The 18,845-nt window shown below is 38.3% G+C and overlaps 2 protein-coding genes across 8 annotated transcripts in view; one reads left to right on the top strand and one right to left on the bottom strand.

The window, feature by feature from the left end:
- The window catches only part of LOC119649648 (mitogen-activated protein kinase kinase kinase 15), an 84,773-nt gene that overhangs the window by 11,073 nt on the left and 54,855 nt on the right, over positions 1 to 18,845 (bottom strand). For all 7 annotated transcript variants that reach the window (XM_038051905.1, XM_038051919.1, XM_038051912.1 and 4 more), the window contains one exon: positions 18,733 to 18,844. In XM_038051905.1, the coding sequence (XP_037907833.1) occupies positions 18,733 to 18,844 (112 nt within the window). The remainder of the gene's footprint in view (positions 1 to 18,732; position 18,845) is intronic.
- On the top strand, positions 7,656 to 18,688 carry LOC119649685 (peroxidase-like). Its single transcript, XM_038051951.1, has 9 exons — positions 7,656 to 8,019; positions 16,108 to 16,269; positions 16,330 to 16,559; positions 16,641 to 17,376; positions 17,452 to 17,611; positions 17,673 to 17,843; positions 17,906 to 18,104; positions 18,163 to 18,265; positions 18,324 to 18,688. Exons 1-9 carry the CDS (start codon positions 7,787 to 7,789, stop codon positions 18,391 to 18,393), a joined length of 2,064 nt encoding a protein of 687 aa, XP_037907879.1. The 5' UTR covers positions 7,656 to 7,786; the 3' UTR covers positions 18,394 to 18,688.

The raw sequence follows: 18,845 nt of genomic DNA, 5'->3' as shown, positions 1-18,845 counted from the left end.
GCGATATATGCAACGTAAGTTTCATTCCCTTTGTCCTGGGACAATCAGACGAAAGAATGCATTTAATGATATGCAACATTTCCCAATTTACTCATCTAAATTACCTAATTCCCATCCCAGCATTGACTTATATTCAAAATTTAATATGTAAAATGATTAATTTTATTTATTTCAAAGAAACCTAGTAATTGGTACCTTTCCCCCAAAACTTAAAATCCATTTTCATTTAAAAATGAGAATTTTTACGTAATACTAATTCTGATCAGACAAAGAGTGAGTGCAAGCCAACGTTGTGCCTTTAGCTGGAGCTAATGTACATGCATTTAGCAACGCATAACAATTCTGCGTAGACACGTACGTTAGGAAACCAGAAGCTGGACGTTTCAGGTTTGCAAATTTTGGTGTATTTCTTTTATAAAGGCATTTGAATGTGAATTTGTCCCATTAGTACGTAGCACGTAATATATGCATATATTATGTGGGAATATTCAAAAAAACAGATTTGACCTATTATAACTTTGTTAGCAATAGTGCGATTTCCACCAAACTTGATAGGATTATGTTCTATATTATAATAATAATAATCGTTGGCGCAACAATCCATATTGGATCAGCGCATTGAAGACCGTAACAGTACACTACAGTAGACTGTAGGAGGCAATGTGGTCAGCATTGCGTTCGCCCGAGATTATTACCCTGATTTGACTCAGGTACTCATTCACAGCTGAGTCGACTGGTATCCGAAGTCAAATCACGATACAAATCCCACTGCCACCAGCGAGATTTGAACCGCGACCTTCCGTATGACAGCCTTGTGCTCTAACCACTCAGCTATCCGGACCATATTATACTCTACATTATTTCGTGGTACTATAGTGAACTCAAGGAGGGTTTTGCAGCCAATTACTAAAAATTATAGTAAAATACTATTATTAACTTTATTTGAATAGATAACGATATGGAGAGTATTTCGGAGCCTAGGCCCAAATAGTGGCAGCATCTTGATTTTTCGGTTGGGAAATTCAAGAAATGATCGCGCACGATGCGGGGAGCCGAACCCGCACTCCCCATCTTTCCAACAAATGTCAAAACTAAGACCGGCTTCGGACCCAAATTTCAACTAAATTCTATGCAATTTTTGTTTCTGCTGCCGTCGAATTGGAGTTGGAAGTTCAAGTTCGGGGTCAGCAAAATTGAGAATTAGCATGGACTCGGCGGGGAGATCGTTTGCATCTTTGGCAGGGTGAGGTGTGGATTCGAGATCTTTGTGTTTGAGAAGAGAGAGTTCTGTAAACTAGATTGGATATCAGTGAAGCACTTGAGGCAATTTCTTGGGTTTTGGTTATAAAAATTTTGAATATTCCTTCTGTTTGAATTTATATAAATTGTAATAATTTAGTGTTGGCCGTTGAATGAAATCCATACCGATTAGGATTTCTTTGTTTCAAGCCGCTGACTGTGTATCTACTGTGCATCTATTCTTTTAGCGCAGTTAATAGCAATTTCTAAATTAATTGGAAGTTTTATGCGATACTTCCACAGGTTACATCTGTCCATCATTGCTCCGGTGATAGGGAAATTGTGCGTGATAATCGAGAGCACATGCGGTCGAGACGACAATAAGAATTTCAATACGTTTTTCACATTCGATCAGATAATTTCTAATAATGAAAATGGTTGTCCTGTTATAAAGTGTCACCAGATGCGGCATCAACAATTATAACAAGGCCATCAGCAATTTGGTCTTAAACGTCTATGGTTTCAGCTGCGAAGAGATTTTTGTAATGAAAACACTACTATTAATTGGTGATGGTAGTTTTATCATTTATTTGTTTATATAATAATGAAATTTTACTTTCGGCGAAATCTAAACTATTTGGTAACCGAACCTTCGGAGCTCTCAAGGAAAGGAGACTTCATTTCATACTTAATTCAGGTCCACATTTCCATGAGTTATTTTTTCTTTTCATTTTGTTATTTTTTTTTATTTTCAAATGTTTTTTTTGTTTTTTTTTTATTGCTTTAAGTTTATTTTTTTAGTATCGTATTATTATTTTTTTTAGTTTATGCTTTAGTAATATTTCTTTTTGAAATACCTATTTTTTGTTGCGATTCTTTTTGGAAAAAAATCAATAATAGTTGATATGCATTGCGGTTAATTTTTTTCTGATTTGAGAACTTCCTCGTTCCCTCCTCCTCTTTAACCCCGTAACTCTCACAATAAAAATTAAGGCTCATCCTCCAATATGATGAGAGAAAGCCAAAACAGGAATGGCCACCTCAAAGGATACGCCTAATAGTACATCTGAGGGAGAAGAAGCATCCATTGAGGATGCGATCCGTCGTGGATCTTCCTTCTCGATTACAATAGTGGGATCCGGAGTTTTACGGTTCCATGCGGAGTCGAATTGTTATTTTTTTATTTGAATTCCAGTTTAGCTCGCGTGTTGATCATTCGGTAGGAGCACGCGGCATCCCGAATTGATTTGATATTTTTCAGGATCCGGTGCGGACCCACGCATCGGTTAAAGGACACACGTGAGGGATCGATGACCTCAACGGGGTTTTATAATTTGGAATTCAATGTGCACGTATTTGATAAATTGTTACAAATGTTAGACTGCATGAAGTACAAGGAAAAGATTTTTTTCTTGTATTCAAGGGCAGAAACGATCCTCTTACTGTTCACCCATATATCGACAATTCGTGAGTCAAATGTTCCCTTTTTCAGTGGATAATCCAATCATGTCTATATGGCCAACGATATTAGATTAAATTACATTGAGCTCCACGACCATTACTGGAGTCGCTTATTTAGATGATCTTTGACCGATTCTTTGGGCAAGTCCCTGTCATTTACAGAGGAACTGTTACACCCGTTATCTCTACAGCGAAATTATTAGAATTAATTCTGAGCAGTGAATTACTCAACGGGCCTCTGACAACATATGATTCTAGTAGTCTGTGCAACACTACGCCGACGTTTGAACTCATAAAAGCAAATCTCAAGCTTTAGCTTTATTTATACAGTTGGCGTAAATAAATAACATAGATGAAATCGCCTACAATATTTTCGACTTAGTTCAAAGCTGAAAGACTATTAGAAAGGTAAATAAAATAGCACTTCAATCAGCCGAAAAATTGAAATTTGTAAAAGAAAATATGAACAGAAAACTTGCAAGAATCTGTTGTCCTTGAATCTATTCATTTAAGTAACGACTTATGCATAATTTCGCTCTATCGATGACAAGCCCGGATGATGGTAGGCCTGCTGGGCTGTCGTAGAGGATGGTCGCGATTCAAATCTCCTTGGTAGCAGAGGGAATTGTTATCCTAATTGACCAAATTACCTCCTACAATTTACTATAGTGTACCGTTACGATATTGAATGTGCTGTGCCAACGATTATTATTATTATTACTAATGATGATAAAAAAATGAAAAACCAGAACATAGAGTTGAGAGTAAAATTTGAAGAGAGCCAAGGAACTGACGTTTGTTTTTGATTGGGAATGCAGAGCAAGGAAGGATAGCCTATACACGAAAAGTTATTTTTAATGAGAAGAAGGCAGTCATAACCGCAACTGGGAGATCAATTTACAGAGCAATATTCAAGGGTCTTTCTAATGAGGAAATTGAAACGGTAACGAAAATCGTAGAGACAGCAATTGAGACCGATAAATCTTGCGCCATGGAAGAGGGCTTGATTAATGTAAATTCGAAAGAGGAAGACAGATAAACTGATGGAGTTTTTCAACAAGGAGACTAGAAGATGGATATGGGTGCGAATTTTAGCGAATAATATCGTGTGGCGTTTAGTGTCAGCTTTTCCACCAAGCGCCAATGCATTACAGTGCCTAAATTGCCAGGCAAGAAACTAACTTTGACTAAGCACAGTAAGATGATGAAAGAGGCAAGCGCCACTAAGAAAATATTGGTCTAATAGAGACCTTCTATTGACACAGGCCGAATAAGAAAATGCATCCAATGTCGTTAAAAACAAAATGATCGTGTCGGGTTCTAAGCCTCAGAGAAATGCTAGGGCGTTCACCTTAGTCGACGCGGCAAGACGGACCCCGGTTCTGTCGAGAAATGGGTAAGAGTTCTTGACGAAAGGATGACGTCAGGACGTAAGTAAATTAATCCGAGCCAAACAAATACGTGTCTGCATGCTAAATATTAGCACCATCACTGGGAAGATCGAGGAATTCGCAAGAGTCCTTCGAACAAGACGCATTGACATCTGCGCTCTACAAGAAACCCGATGATCTGGTGCCCATAGTCGCGACATGAAACGAGAACGCGGTAAAAGTGGCTATAAACTTTTCTTATTTGGTAGTCCACGCGTGTCTTGATTTACGTAAGCGCCTATTGAGATACCACTGTCTAATGACATTGGAATACCTGACATGGGGATATTAGGTAGGCTGAATTCTGTCATCGATATCCCTTCTCTCCATTATTTATGGCATCCTATATGTTACCTTACGTGAAAGACGTGTAGGAATTCAATGGCCCAATCATCACTCCTCAGACACCTGAACGGCAGCTGGTCGTTTTCATGGAATCATGGAACTTAACCCAGGTTGGAATTAAGGAAAGTTGGATTGAAAATGAACATAAACTAAAAGAAGATTTTTACTCCGATGGGTTATATCTTCTCCTTATCTTTATTAGTAGAGAAATCCATGAAAGCCTTGAATATATTGGTAGTGTTGTTTTTGACGACGATGACATTTTTAAAATCTGCAAATGTAGCTATCTCGACACCTACTTAAAATTGAGACTGTTCGACGACAATTCTTTTGTGTAGGGATGGCCGAGCGATTTTTCAGACGAACGTGATCTGACCGGCGGAGGAGGAGGGAAAATTCCTCGGAAGGTTATGGGAGGGAGCAGCGATGGAACATGGGCGTATTTTGATGCTATAATCCGCAAACGAGTTTATGACAACCAGCATTGAAAACCCAAACCTCGTTTAATTTGCTGGATAACACAATATCAAAAGTAGAAATCTTCTTCTTCTTCTTCTTGTGTTTTCATAGGATTCGGCCGTTCGAAATTTTGGTGTCAATACTTTAGGAAAACTGTTAATTCAATTATTACAGAAGGTGATTCACAAGAGACTCGATGGAATGGAACTGGCAGACAAACAATTCTAAATAACCCCTCCTCTATGCGAGAGCGGACAAACATAGCATGCTGAATCAATTCCATACATGGTACCAACAGCATCCAAAATTATGTACAGTCGGCAGCAATCGTATTCGTATGAAATATTTCTTTTGAGACACTATAAAATAAAAATTGTTCTTCGCGACAGTTATAACTGAAAATGCACACCTAAATTCATTTATGTCTTAGTTATATACAGAAGATCACTTATGCTGTGAATTTTTTTTTTCCTAAATTCACCACAAACTGTATTTGACGAAAGAACAGCAATTAACAAAAATCATGATCGATACTCGACGACGCATTCGTATTCGTACGAGCAAAAAATGTCCCGTTATATTTCAGCTGTTGAATTTTTGGGTATATTCTTAGAACTGATTTCTGTTCTAGAATTTTTCTAGCACTCAAAAACGTCATTGTAGTTCGAAACAAGTGTTCGGAGTGATAAAAAGTGCAGGATGGGCAGAAAAGGCAAGGAAACTTCAATAGAGACCCGTGAAATCGTTGTATCCCTACATAATCAGGGAAAATCGTTAAGCGAGATAAGTAATATCGTTGGTCGAGCTAAATCAACGATTCAGTATATAATTCAAAAGTTCAAGTCGGAGAATATGCTGGGAAATAAGCCGAGAAATTTAGGACGAAAAAAGTTGACACCGCGAGACGAACGTTTTATTTTAAGGCAAATAAAAAAAAATCCTAAGGAATGTGCTACAACGATAACCGCAAGACTCCACCAACATTTTAATAAAATAGTTTCTGTTGATACCGTCCGAAGGACACTTAAAAGGTATGGTCTCTTTAACTCTGTACCAAGAAAGAAACCGTATATCAATAAAGTAAATAGAATTAAACGGTTAGATTTCGCGAAAAGATATATTCACAAGGATTACGACTTCTGGAAACAGGTAATATTTACAGACGAAAGTAAATTTAATATCATCACCTCGAACGGAATTGGAAAAATTTGGCGAGAGAAGAATTCAAGCTTGCATCCGAAGAACCTATGATAATACCCACCGTAAAGCATGGCGGAGGATCTGTTATGGTGTGGGGGTGTTTTTCTGCAGCAGGAACGGGCAATTTGCATTTCATTGATGGAATAATGGATGCTGCCAAATATGTGAATATCTTAAAATGTAATTTAAACCCAAGCGCGGAAAAATTACGAATACAAGATAACTTTATTTTTTATCAAGATAACGATCCGAAACACACGGCTCTCAATTCGCGTTTATGGTTACTTTATAATTGCCCTAAAGTATTACAGACACCCCCCCAATCACCGGACATTAATCCGATAGAACATTTGTGGTCGGAAATTAAAAGAGGGTTAAAAAAATATAATATAAAAAACGCGGCAGACTTGAAAGATGCAATCTATTTACAGAAAAATTGGTGAGGTCGATGCCAAATCGATTAAAACATGTTATTAAAAACAAAGGCTACCCGACTAAATACTAAATGCTTAATTTTCTCGTTGTTTTTTCTCGAAATTCATAACGTACGAATACGAATGCGTCGTTTAGTTATACGACAGTTTAACTGAATACTTAATTTTTGGATTTTATTTTATTGTTGAGTAATTGAATTTGAATATTATTTTGTAAATTTAATTGGATTTAGATATTGTATTTAAATAAAATTTACGCAATGTAAAAATAATGTTTAAAATTCTTTATTTTTTCATGATTACTTAATTCTTTCCCTCAATACTCACGAATACGGATGCTGGCCTCTGCATGTATATACCAAGCACCAGGAAGTTCAGAATATGCTAATGCCCTAAAAATATAATTAAATGTGGATCTTGTGGGCGTTTGGCCAGATATGCTACTAGCAAATATAGACATACCTACATTTTGCTAGAGAGAAGTAGGGGAATTAACCAGCTTAATGGCCACTGTATAATTATGCAAATACAGACATCAAATACAAATTATGGCAACCATAAATGGTATTTGATAATGATGAAATTGCGAGAAGGAGTCAATCAATCTAAAACGAGGGGGATAGTTGCAATGGTTGAATAAGGATGTAAATGGTAGTGTTAACCTACTAAAGAAAAATGTTAAAGCGGAAAAATGATGTCAAGATTTTTATCTACATTTAAGGAAGAATTTTTTGTTATTTTTGTGTACTTAGATATCATTCAGCTTTCATAAAGTGACAGAGATGCAGACTATTTTCTGAAACTATGAGCGTATTTTCAATTAGAGTAATGAAAACCTTGGGTTACAAATTAAATTAATGATAGGGAAATATATGCTTCTAAATTACTGGATAAATTTTAAATATCTTCGCTATCATTAAATGTAGACAATAAATATTTGTCGTGGCTCAATATTATGCTCATACTTTATTTATTTCTTTTATTGTTATTACACTTTAAACATAATTTCAGTATTTTCGCCGATGAGGTTTTTATTGCGATAAGAATTTAATATGAATATTTAAACAAAGCTCACTGCAACTTTTGAATTTTTTAGATGTATTTTTTTGCGGACAAATAGAACAGGTAGTGTTCTAGATAATGGACTTAGTGAAAATAAGGAGTTTTCAGATCCGCAAGGGAGCAACAAACTCAGGGAGATAGAACTGAATTGCGTACATGGCTAAACTCCTAATTGAAGGGAAAATTTTCAGCAATTTATCTAAGTGTGTTAAGAAAATTAGACAATTAGACTACTCGAGTGTGATTAGAATTTTCACAGCGCAGCTCGAAGGTATATTTAAGTGGCTGCTGGTGGGAAACTTCATCATTACGCCCAGAGGCAGTATGGAGAGTAAGTTAGTGAGCTTTGTTCTATTCAGTGTATTGTGGCAGTTGGTGCTGTGCTTAAGGTAATTGGCTTTGGTTTTGAAACTATTCTAAACGTTATTTCAGGTGGTTGATGTTAGTTTTACAACATTCATTCTATGTAGAAAGCAAGAAGATAGTGAAAGGCCAACGATGATAGTGGCTTAATTCAGTTCTTTACTAATGACTATATTTATGAATTTAAAAGGATTCCGAACTCCTTGGCAAAATTAGGTTCGAAATTTAATAAAGATAATAATAGTTCACTAGAGAAGAAATGCAGAAATGAAGTGCTATTATAAATTATGCTCGAAGCAAACGATTGGAACCATTTGCCAAAAATGCAGTCCATTAACTTTGAAATGAAAATCAAGAAGTATAATTTCAAAAGAATATTATAAATGAAATTATAAAATTAGGGGCGTTTGTATGATTATTGCATTCCTGAAGAAACGTTCTTTTGTGCAAGGTTTTAGCTTGGTCCAAATTACAATGATCATAGGGGATATCATCACATTTTAAAAGTGGAATATACAAAATTAGTAAATGCATCAACCATACATTTTCTCCGATAAAAGCCTGTAATATGCCAGGTACTTTCTGAATTAAAATCCAAAAAATATGCACTAAAATATGGCCAAAATTGATATTTGATCGATTTATATTGAACTCATTGGCTAATTTGGTTTGGCTAGACGACCCCACCACTCTCGTTTTCCATTTCAAATCCTCTAAATTTCGTTCATCTTTTAATTTTTATCCCCATGTTTCCAAAGACGCGGACCGAACATTTTGCTCCAAGATTGGAATATTTTAAGTGCCAAAGAGCTGATGTAAAATATGCGATGCTTATTTTTAGGGAAGATCATGAAATTTTGGGTTATTTTCTCTTCAATCGCTTTTGAAAATCTCAACATTGATAACCACTGCTAATAAGCTATATTGTCACGTGGGAGTGTACGTAGATAATATTACGAAAAAACGCAACAATGCATCGTGCTATTATTGCACTAGTGAAATCGTGGAAGTAGCTATTATAATAATTTTAATATTCCGTCTGTTTGTGTTACAACACAGAAGCGTTCAAGTTATAATCATGTAATTTATAGATAATTTCTCCAGCTCTCCTATATTCTATGGGTGCTGATATTTTATATGTAATATAGGCGAGCCTGACGTCAAATAAAATAATGGTTCCCTCCTATTTCCGGGGTACACTTCTTGGTGGAAGAGGAACTTCGATGTATCGATTTTTCAATTCTCTTGTTAATTTCATTAAATTTGCAGGGGTATGTGTATCTGACGATCAATTCATTTCGTAGAATTTCCGTTAGAGGATGTGATGCTACCCTCTGCAACTGGAGTAGAAGCACTTCTAATTCATCCGTAGGTGGAACACTCAAATAAGAAGCATTTCGGTTTTTCGTTCCAGGATAAACATGTATCATATGCTAATACTCCTATTCTGGACATATGTCCAACTAGTGAGTAATGGCTAGTCAGAATATCCATAATACCTCTACATATCTTCTTGCTTTTCGGTGGAATAAACTTTGAAGTAAGTTCGTTTGATTCTGACAAGAAAGCTTTTGATAGAAGCAGGATGTGCCACTGACTCCTTAATAGCCGCTTCCTGTTCAGTATGGAAAAAAATGAATCCCTTTCATTTTCAATTCCCTCCACACCATACTGATCAGGTTCTCAGAAAAGTTATACCATATGAAATTTAAGAAGAGAGTTCAGACAAGCCCTGCATTTCTGAACAATTTTTAAGATGATTAAGACAAGACACTGCTACGCAGGTTGCGTTCTTAGGATTGCATATATTTCAGGCTGATAGATCGTTGTGTATTGCCCAAAGGAGAAACTTGGCTTTTTATTTTTATCTGAAATGTAGACCCTTGCTTCAGACGAGATATTGTAGCAGATCTCAGTATACCCTGCCACGCATTTTTCTGGTCCGTATAGCTTTATTTTTCCGTTTAAGGATAACTCTATATTATCTATTACACTAAGCAGATAGATCCAATTCTACCAATATCTCTTCAGCGCACTGTGCCACTCGCGCCCGTTGTTTCCCCATGGACGTAAACGAATTAGTCTATGAACTGCTCTTATTCTAGTGCTCTAAGTATATTAAAGGGCTGCAAATGGATTAGCACATCAAGAGTTACGTCGGTTGTTGTGCTCATGGCGCCGGTAATATCCAGACATATAGTTGCTTTCAGAAAGGCTGGTTTACAGTGAACACTCTTTAGTCTCACCTTAACGCACATCACAAATACATTGACAAGCATCACAACCATTTTATCTGCATTACTACAACGTATATCCATATTACTACAAGAGACCTAAGTCACCACATCGAGGCTTAGGTCCGCCAGGACACTCCTTAGGCTGTGAGGATTCGTTTCATCTTTGTCTCTACATGTTTGTTCCACAGAAGTTTCATATCTTGAATATGTGGAGCGTAGCACATTATCCACACCTACCTACCTTAAAGTGTCAAGTACCTCAACCAAGTTTTTCGCTAGCTGTTATCTTAAGTCAGAAAACCCCGATGAAATGCCCAGACATGTGTTAATCAAAGGTTGCAGCTTTTGAATGACAGTCTAGACCACTGTGCTACTCTCATATAATAGCATAAAAAACACTGGCGCGGAGTAGTCTCTCCTTGTTGTTAGTGTTGAGATAGTCCCTTTTCAAAATTTTTCAAAAAACAACGAAGGCAGATTTAGAACTGTTAATGCGGGGGATGACACCAAATTCGGTGCCGATGCCGGCAGAAACAACGCTTCTTAAATACAAAAATTGATCAACGCCAATGCAAATAGAAAGAATATCATAGCCAGCCAGGTTGGGAACCTTTGTATAGTTGGTTTACCTTCAGTTCCACTCTGCTTGCCTCCTTCTCCAAATCTAGAGCCATTTGGCCAAGGTCCATAACTCCGTGAGGGAGCTAACAGATCAGGATCAGCGTGGTCGAAGTCGATGAAAAGCAGGTGGGACGGTAATCAAAACCCTACACGCCGTTCCACAATGATCCAGAGGATGTTAATAAGGCCGGTACAGGAGGATCCACAACAGAAACTAGCCTGCTCTCTGTCGATTTAACTTTTTCTTGATGTTCACAAGACTATCGAAAGGCTTACTGCCCCTTGCAATCTTTTTTCTACTAAGGAATCCCTTCACCTTCAGTCGCTCATTGGCGTTTATCAGAATTCCACCATTATCATCCCTGACAGGACCATCGAAAATTGAAGCTATTTGCGGCAACTTCAGCTTCGCTGCCCAGAGCAATGGTAGAATTGCTTTTGTCACGGCGCACACTACGTCGAACTTTTTGCATTATTTCACGGTAACGGAGCTGTAGCACGTAACGCTCACCTCTGCTTGCAGCCAATATCAAGGCTCTCAGCTCTTAACGTTCATCAATTTATAATAACTTCACGTTTCCGCAATCAGCCATGTTCGTAGCATCCATTTGGGATGTGCGGTCAACAACGACTAGAACTGCGTGCTGAAAGTTGCAGAAGTCAACATTTCACAGTTTTTGTTCCAGTCACCAAGACCATGCCTCCAATGTCCAAGCAAGGTGTTGCCAGAGCCCAACTTGGCATTCAATTTATCCGTCACTAATAGAAAGCCTCCTTCCCCACTATATTGGAAATCTCTCACAGCGCGGTACAAATGAGATCCTCTGCGGAATCTCGGAGTTCAGATCCTGTCAAAAGTCAGTTTCTAGATCAAGATAGCGCGCCTTGCGGTAGCCGTCAATAACAGTCCGTGCCTGTTACTAGTAGATTTTAAAGTGCAAGAGGGAGAGGAGTACCCTGCACAGTCGACCATCTCACTGTAATTCTTGTTCGAAATGATGAAAGCGAGCATCCCGCGGGCACTCAACACCATTGTCGAGGAGCGCGTGTACATTACACAAACCAATCGTTAGCCGTTTTCGATAGACAAGGGACTTAAAGTAAGGCCAGTCCTTATTCGAGGCGTTGTTAACGTTTCGGTAATTTTAAAATTTCGAAATTTCCGGGTTACCAGCCAAATATCTCTTTTATGACAAGCAGAGAATACTTTGAGTGTATTTTTAACACAAACTCGAAGGGCGTTGAAGGGTGTTTGACCTCATCTCTGGAAGGCAAAACCATTTAAACTAACATAGCGATGAGTCGATCGACATACGCCATAGAATTGGCGGTAGCACACCTCATTAAGAGAATCTTTCGTTGCTTCTGTCGTGAAAAAGTGATCAACACCCACTTCGGTACACAACAAGGATTAGTACAACATGGATCTACTTAAATAAAGTGTTATCAACATCATTGTCTGGCTGCCGAAATTCGTACAAGCAGAATCCCCCTCAATGCCACGAACACCACCATCGCATATTCCCCTTTCAGATTTGTCTCTTCTATCTTTGAATCCAAAGAATGAAGAGCAGATTTACAGGACTTTCCCCGCTGATAAGCAAGTTGGTGCGGCCTTAGAGCCTTCTCGCGAATGTGGCACTCAATCAGTCTCTCCAAGCAATTCTAAAGATTTCTTTTTGGGTTTGAGTAGTCATGCTTTCTAGCCTTTCGCATGAAGACTATCCCAAGCATCTGCCAAGAGGCAGGGAGGTATCCGAGAGCAAGACTTGCCAGAAAAATATTGCCTAGTCTAGGAGCTTTATACCCTAGTTGAATAGATGCCAGCTGATTTGAAATCCTCAAAATATAGTATGGTCGCTCTTGCTTTTTACTGGTAACCACTACCTTCGCAGGAACTCAGCCGCTCTTGGAACGATTTGGTATTTAGGAGGTATTTAGAAATAGCTAATTCTTCCCAATTCAGTCATCTGTTCCCCCAAATGATGATGGCAAAAATACCGTCCCGTTTTCTGAGAAAGTCCACCTCGCCCAACTTATCCCATTTAATGACTCTGCGTAGGATTAAAGTTTCTCTTTTGCCTTCCAGTTCCTCACATCTTGCTTCAAACTTCTTGCAAGTCTCTTATATCCATACTCTGAATTCCTGAAGTTAAACCAATCTTCACTTTTATTGGTTTTACAAGTACGATTCAGGAGTCATCTGGTTGATTTACTTTGTCTTAGGAACTGTTTTACTGCATTTATATATTTATGCAAGAATCTTCAAAGCAATCTAGAAGTATACGATTCAAAGTTTTCAATGTAGCTTCTATTGCCTAAGAAGCTGCACTTTTTCACCAAGAAGTTCACTCCATTTTGGTCTCACTCTGTCCATCCGTAATAGTCAAAATAAATGCTAAATACCGGTGGTCTAGCAATGAGATTTGATCAAGCATCCTCCAGTCTCTAATCAACTCTAACATTTTTGAAGTAAAAACTATTAGGTCAAATACTTCACTTCTCTGTGGCCTAAAGAACGTTGCGGCATACCCTACATTCGCACTAATAAAACCAGCTGAAATCAAAGAGCTTCTTTCCTCTGAGGTTTCGTTTGTTACTTCCTCAACATTGTGCGACCGATAAGTGACTTCTGATGTGTTGGATGTGCTGTCCGATACAGTTTTGTTTATATTGGAAACAGTCGACAAGACAACGTGCTTCATCGGAGACGATAATGTTGTTGGAGTCAAGGAAGGCATTAAATATTTTATCAACTTATAAGTTAAAAAAATAGTATTCGGACACTTACGATACGTCGCTCCATGAATTTGGCACGGAAAAGGTATTTAACAGTTACATAGTATCGAAGTTTTCCGTAATAAACGCTGACACAGAACGCGTGCAGTTCTTCAGTATAGCAACTCACTTTTGCTAAAAATGAAATGGGCGCGATACACACTGATACCCCCCCCCCCGCTCTTCTTCCTTACAACGCTTTCAATTAGTACGATTTAAAAAGTAAATTCCTTGTTAAGCTACCCTGAATTTGTTTCTTGGGTACCTTAACGCCTATAGCGCCAAAGCAAAAAAACAAGTCTACTCTTTAAGGCCAGCCTTTTTTGAGTAGGTCACACTCCCAGGCCAGGAGTGTATTTTATTTCTCTATACTGTTGACGAGTTTACAGATGATGTTAAATAAGTATTAGTATATATGTGGCCTCCCATGTAAACCAAATATGTATCAAATCTATACATGCGGCCTCAACATATAAACTCAATTTGTATCAGATTGATACATACGGCGCTGTACGTGTTAAAGTTATCTCTGTTTGCTGCCAGTTTAGGCGGACAGTAAATCAGACAGTAGACTTTGAAGGGGAGAGCTTATAGCTTTGTTATATTAAGGCATATTGTAGATGCGAGTTAAATCTTACTGAAAATTATTACAGAGCCCTTTTGCATGCCAGTACTTTCTGATTGGTTACAGATTCCCTGAACGACTTCATTTAACTAAACATTTAATTCTATCAAAGAAATTCGCAAGTTCTATTACAAAAACAACCAGTTTGATAATTACCTTCTCATACAATAGAAACGTTTTTACGCTTAGCAAACTATTATCAATTTATTTAATTGTAATATTGCCTTGTTGATTTCATGGTATAGACCTTGTACGGAATATTGCAATTTTTCTTGGACAATATTTACCCTTCATTATCATGAGTGTTAGATAAAACACATATGGTAATTTATCTACCGATAAAAGTGATTCAAATGCTGGTCCCATTTAGCGTTTCTGTTTGCTTGCCATTAAGATATTCTATTTAAAACATGCTTTTACTGCCCCTCATGGTGCTTGTTTTAACTGAATCAGTCAGATATTGAATTTACAGTCATTACCCTTCCTACAGGTGACATTGTGATCATCATGGATAATCTGAATCCTACCTTGCTCGGACTTGTAATGGGGAAATATGGTCTTGGCGACCGTAACGGTAGTGGTGGGAGTTTCGTGGAATTTTGCAACTTCCACCGGCTCGTCATTGGCGGCATATTGTTTGAGCGCAGAGCCTGCCAGGGTTCAGTTAGATTTAAACTGATCGATACCGTACTCGCTATCGCTGGAAAGGGATCACCATGTTATGGTCGCTTACATCCGCTTGCGTGCTGCGTCCGCCACTTCTCGTAAAGTTGGAGAGCGGCGACCCTCTAAATCCAACGTCGGGCGTGACGCAGAGGATGCAGAACAAACATCATCAATGCACTCAAACGGAATAAGGCCGCTGGGCCTGACGGTCTCCCCGCAAACTTATATATCACTACAACTGCAGTTACTGCAGACTTGCTACTTCCGTTCGTACGGAAATCTTAGGAATACGAGACCTTTCCCAAAGAGTGGAAGAAGGGGATGATCATCAAGATCCCAGAGAGTGGAAGAAGGGGATGATCGTCAAGATCCCAAAGAGTGGAAGAAGGGGATGATCGTCAAGATCCCAAAGAACTGGGCGCGCTTTGAGTGTGACAAAAAAAAGCCAGGAAATTTGGTATAACTACAATGCATTAACGGCACCTAGGCGCCATCGCGGTCGGCTCCTGGAGATATACTTTAACTCTCTTCACAACTTTCCGAGAAGCTTTATTTCTTTCTCCACCGTTTTGCGTCATGTAGTTCTAGGACCCTCACTCATTGATCACCATAGAAAAGAGGGCCCCATTACATCACGTAAGGTGCAATGGAATTGTTGCCCTTTCTAAATCTGGGACATATTGACTACCACTTGCACTTCTCATCAACACGTCCACGGGTTCAACCCATAAATCGTTGAATGTCTCAAGCCACCCCCAAGAAACGATGTAGACACGAGTTGATGCAAGCTTGGAGTTAAATAAAAGTAACTGTCCCTTTTCATGTGTTACTCCCATATAGCAGCGCAGATGTGGAACAGCCTCAACTTGATGTGGGTGTTAAGACTACTGCCTTTATCGAGCTTTAAATTGGTTTAGTTTCGTTGGTTTTGCTCTTTCTAAAATTCCCTTGTTCCCTTCAACATGAACTATACTGAGAAACAGGGACCGAGTAACATTACCGCTGTGGCAAGTTTATTAGTGTTACTGATTTAAAGAGAAGGTTACAAACTTTGATGTGTCAGAAGTGAATGATTTATAAAAGACGAACTAGTCTATAACGGATAGGTAGACCCTTCCTCATTAAGCATTGTTTCCAAATGACCCCGGGCAAATAATCTGAATTTAATTACATCTTTTCCATTGTAGCTCCAGCAATTTTACAATAGAAAGAAGATGGTGCGGAACAAAAGAATTAAATATTAGATGTGTCGATGTCTCAAAGACAAACTGTCGCAATGACAAATATCGTTCAATGGATGGATCCTGCAATAATCTACGCAATCCAGCGATCGGAATGTCTATTACAGCGTAAGATAAATCCAAATTGTCTTTGAGTTTTTAATGTTCACCTTTATTGCTTTTACCCAGGTTCAAACGATTGCTGCCCGCGGACTATAATGATAGAGTCTATTCATTGCCACGTTCAGTTAGCGGCAGCAAATTACCAAGTGCAAGGCTTCTATCTTACAAAGCATTTGGTCGACGTACGATTGGTGATCCTTACTATACAAATCTCAATCAGCAATGGGGACAAGTTGTAACACATGACACATCGCTTCGAATGCCGGACGGTTTAGATGGTGTAAATCAGCTTGAAGGTGAGTATTAAAGGAAATCCTTGTTTGGTATCTTATAAAAGAGATGTTGCAAATACCGATCTAAATTTCATTTATTTCCAGTCAAAACTCAAAAATGTTGTTCTGCGTACGGTCGCTACGAAATTCGTAATTCTTCAACTCCTTGTGCTCCCATTCCTGTACCCAATAGTGATCCATACTTCAAGAATTATGATTGCATTGATTTTGATCGATCTGTTACTGAAAAGGATCAAGGATGTCGTGGAGCCGGAGGCTCAGTCCCAGCTGAACAACTTAACGGTGTCACACATTATCTGGATTTGAATCTTATTTACGGAAACAGTATTGCAGAAAGTCGACATGTGAGAGAACTCAGAGGAGGTTTCTTGAAGACCAGTGATTACAACCAAAAGTGGCCCCCACAAAGCGATAGACCAGCGTATATGTGTCAATTGGGTAATCCAGGGGACGTATGTTACGAGTTTGGCGATCCACGCGGAAACCAAAATCTTGGATTAACAACTCTTTCTATAATTTTCTTGCGAGAGCATAATCGAATTGCCCGGGAGTTGGCTGAAATGAATAGGCATTGGGATGATGAGACCTTGTTCCAAGAAGCACGTAGAATTAACATTGCTCAATATCAATATATTACTTACTATGAATGGAATCCCAACTTTTATGGTTATGAAAGAATGAAAAGATACAAACTTATTTACGAAACCCGTGGCGGTGAATATGTTAACGACTACGATCAATGTATCGATCCAAGGAGCATCCAAGAATTCCAACACGCAACGTTTAGACACTTCCACCACCAAATTATGGGATATTATGAGTAAGTTCCTCAATTTTCAACTCAACTTCATTTCAAGAGAATTCACTTATTTCGACAATATAATAACCCTTTCAGAATGGTTACCGAGTCACGCAGAGTAAAGAAAGAAGCTTTGCGTTTAACCAGATATCAAGACAAACCGGGTGTCCTTGAAGAAGATCTCAAATTCAATAAAGTATTGCGTGGAATGTGCACTCAACACATGGGTTTAACTGACATGAATGTTGACATTGAAGTAAGACTCCATTTTTCAATTTCTCGTTCAAATAGTTACAAGTCAATGGATATGATTTCAGGCTGCGGAACGGTTTGTCCTTGGTTCAGGTTTACGAGGCAAAGATTTGAAAGCGTTTGATATTCAACGTGGTCGAGATCATGGAATAGCAAGATATAATAACTACAGGGAATTTTGTGGTTTGAAAAGAGCAAAGAGCTGGGCTGATTACACAGATTTCATTTCAGAAAAGGTAAACTTTCTAAAATAAGACTTTATGCAGGGTCCTCAGTGGAGGTAAATTATTACTTTTAGGATGTTCAACTTTTACGTAAGCTTTATGAATCTCACGAGGATGTCGACTTGCTCGTAGGTGGTGCTATGGAACGACACGAACCCTATTCGTTGGTTGGACCTACATTCTTATGTATCAATCTAATTCAATTCCACGATGTCAGGAAGGGTGACAGATACTTTTTCGAAAATGGAAATCAACCCTACCCCTTCACTCCAGGTATTTCAAAGCTGAGAGCAATTGAAATGTTGATGAATAATTCCTTCTTGTTCTTCAGACCAATTAGCGGAAATCCGAAAGGCTAGTGCTGCTCGTTTGATGTGTGATAATGCGGACATTGAGCAAATGCAACGGTGGGCATTTGAACATCCACGTGGAAGGTAATATCCGCATGAATAGAAATTATGTTAAAGTACCAAATTCAATGAACAATTTCAGGAATAGTCTGAGGAGATGTTCAGAATTACCTAAAGTTGATTTGCGCAAATGGAAGGACCGAAAATATTAACAGGATGAGATCTGAACGACTACCTAATTCAGGTTACAATTTAAGTTCTCAATGTACATAGACTGTTTGAAAGAATAAGCGTGGTAAAGTTAGGAAAAATCACTTTTAATGCATTTGTTTTATTCGATTTTCTCCTTATATATTTGAGTGTAAAGTAAGAGTAAAAACGGTCTGTTTGAATTGGTATGTCGAATTTACAATAAAGACTTTTTTAAAGAAAATTGTTCCGTTTGAACTCTGAAAATCCTTCTGATAATATGCTGAATAAATACACCACCTGATATTAGGGTGCATGGCTATGAAAATGTCTGGAAGATATTTTCAATGAAAGACACCTACCTGGTGACAAAACTGTTATTCCCGCCTGTACAGCACTTTTCACGAGATTGTCGAGAGCAAACATCCAATGTGGCTTGATGCTATGTGAGCGTAATACTGTAACAACTGCATCC

The sequence above is a fragment of the Hermetia illucens genome, chromosome 1, assembly GCF_905115235.1.
Source record: "Hermetia illucens chromosome 1, iHerIll2.2.curated.20191125, whole genome shotgun sequence".
In the NCBI taxonomy this organism is placed as follows: Eukaryota; Metazoa; Arthropoda; class Insecta; order Diptera; family Stratiomyidae; genus Hermetia; species Hermetia illucens.
This window is presented reverse-complemented; position numbering and strand designations above follow the sequence as displayed.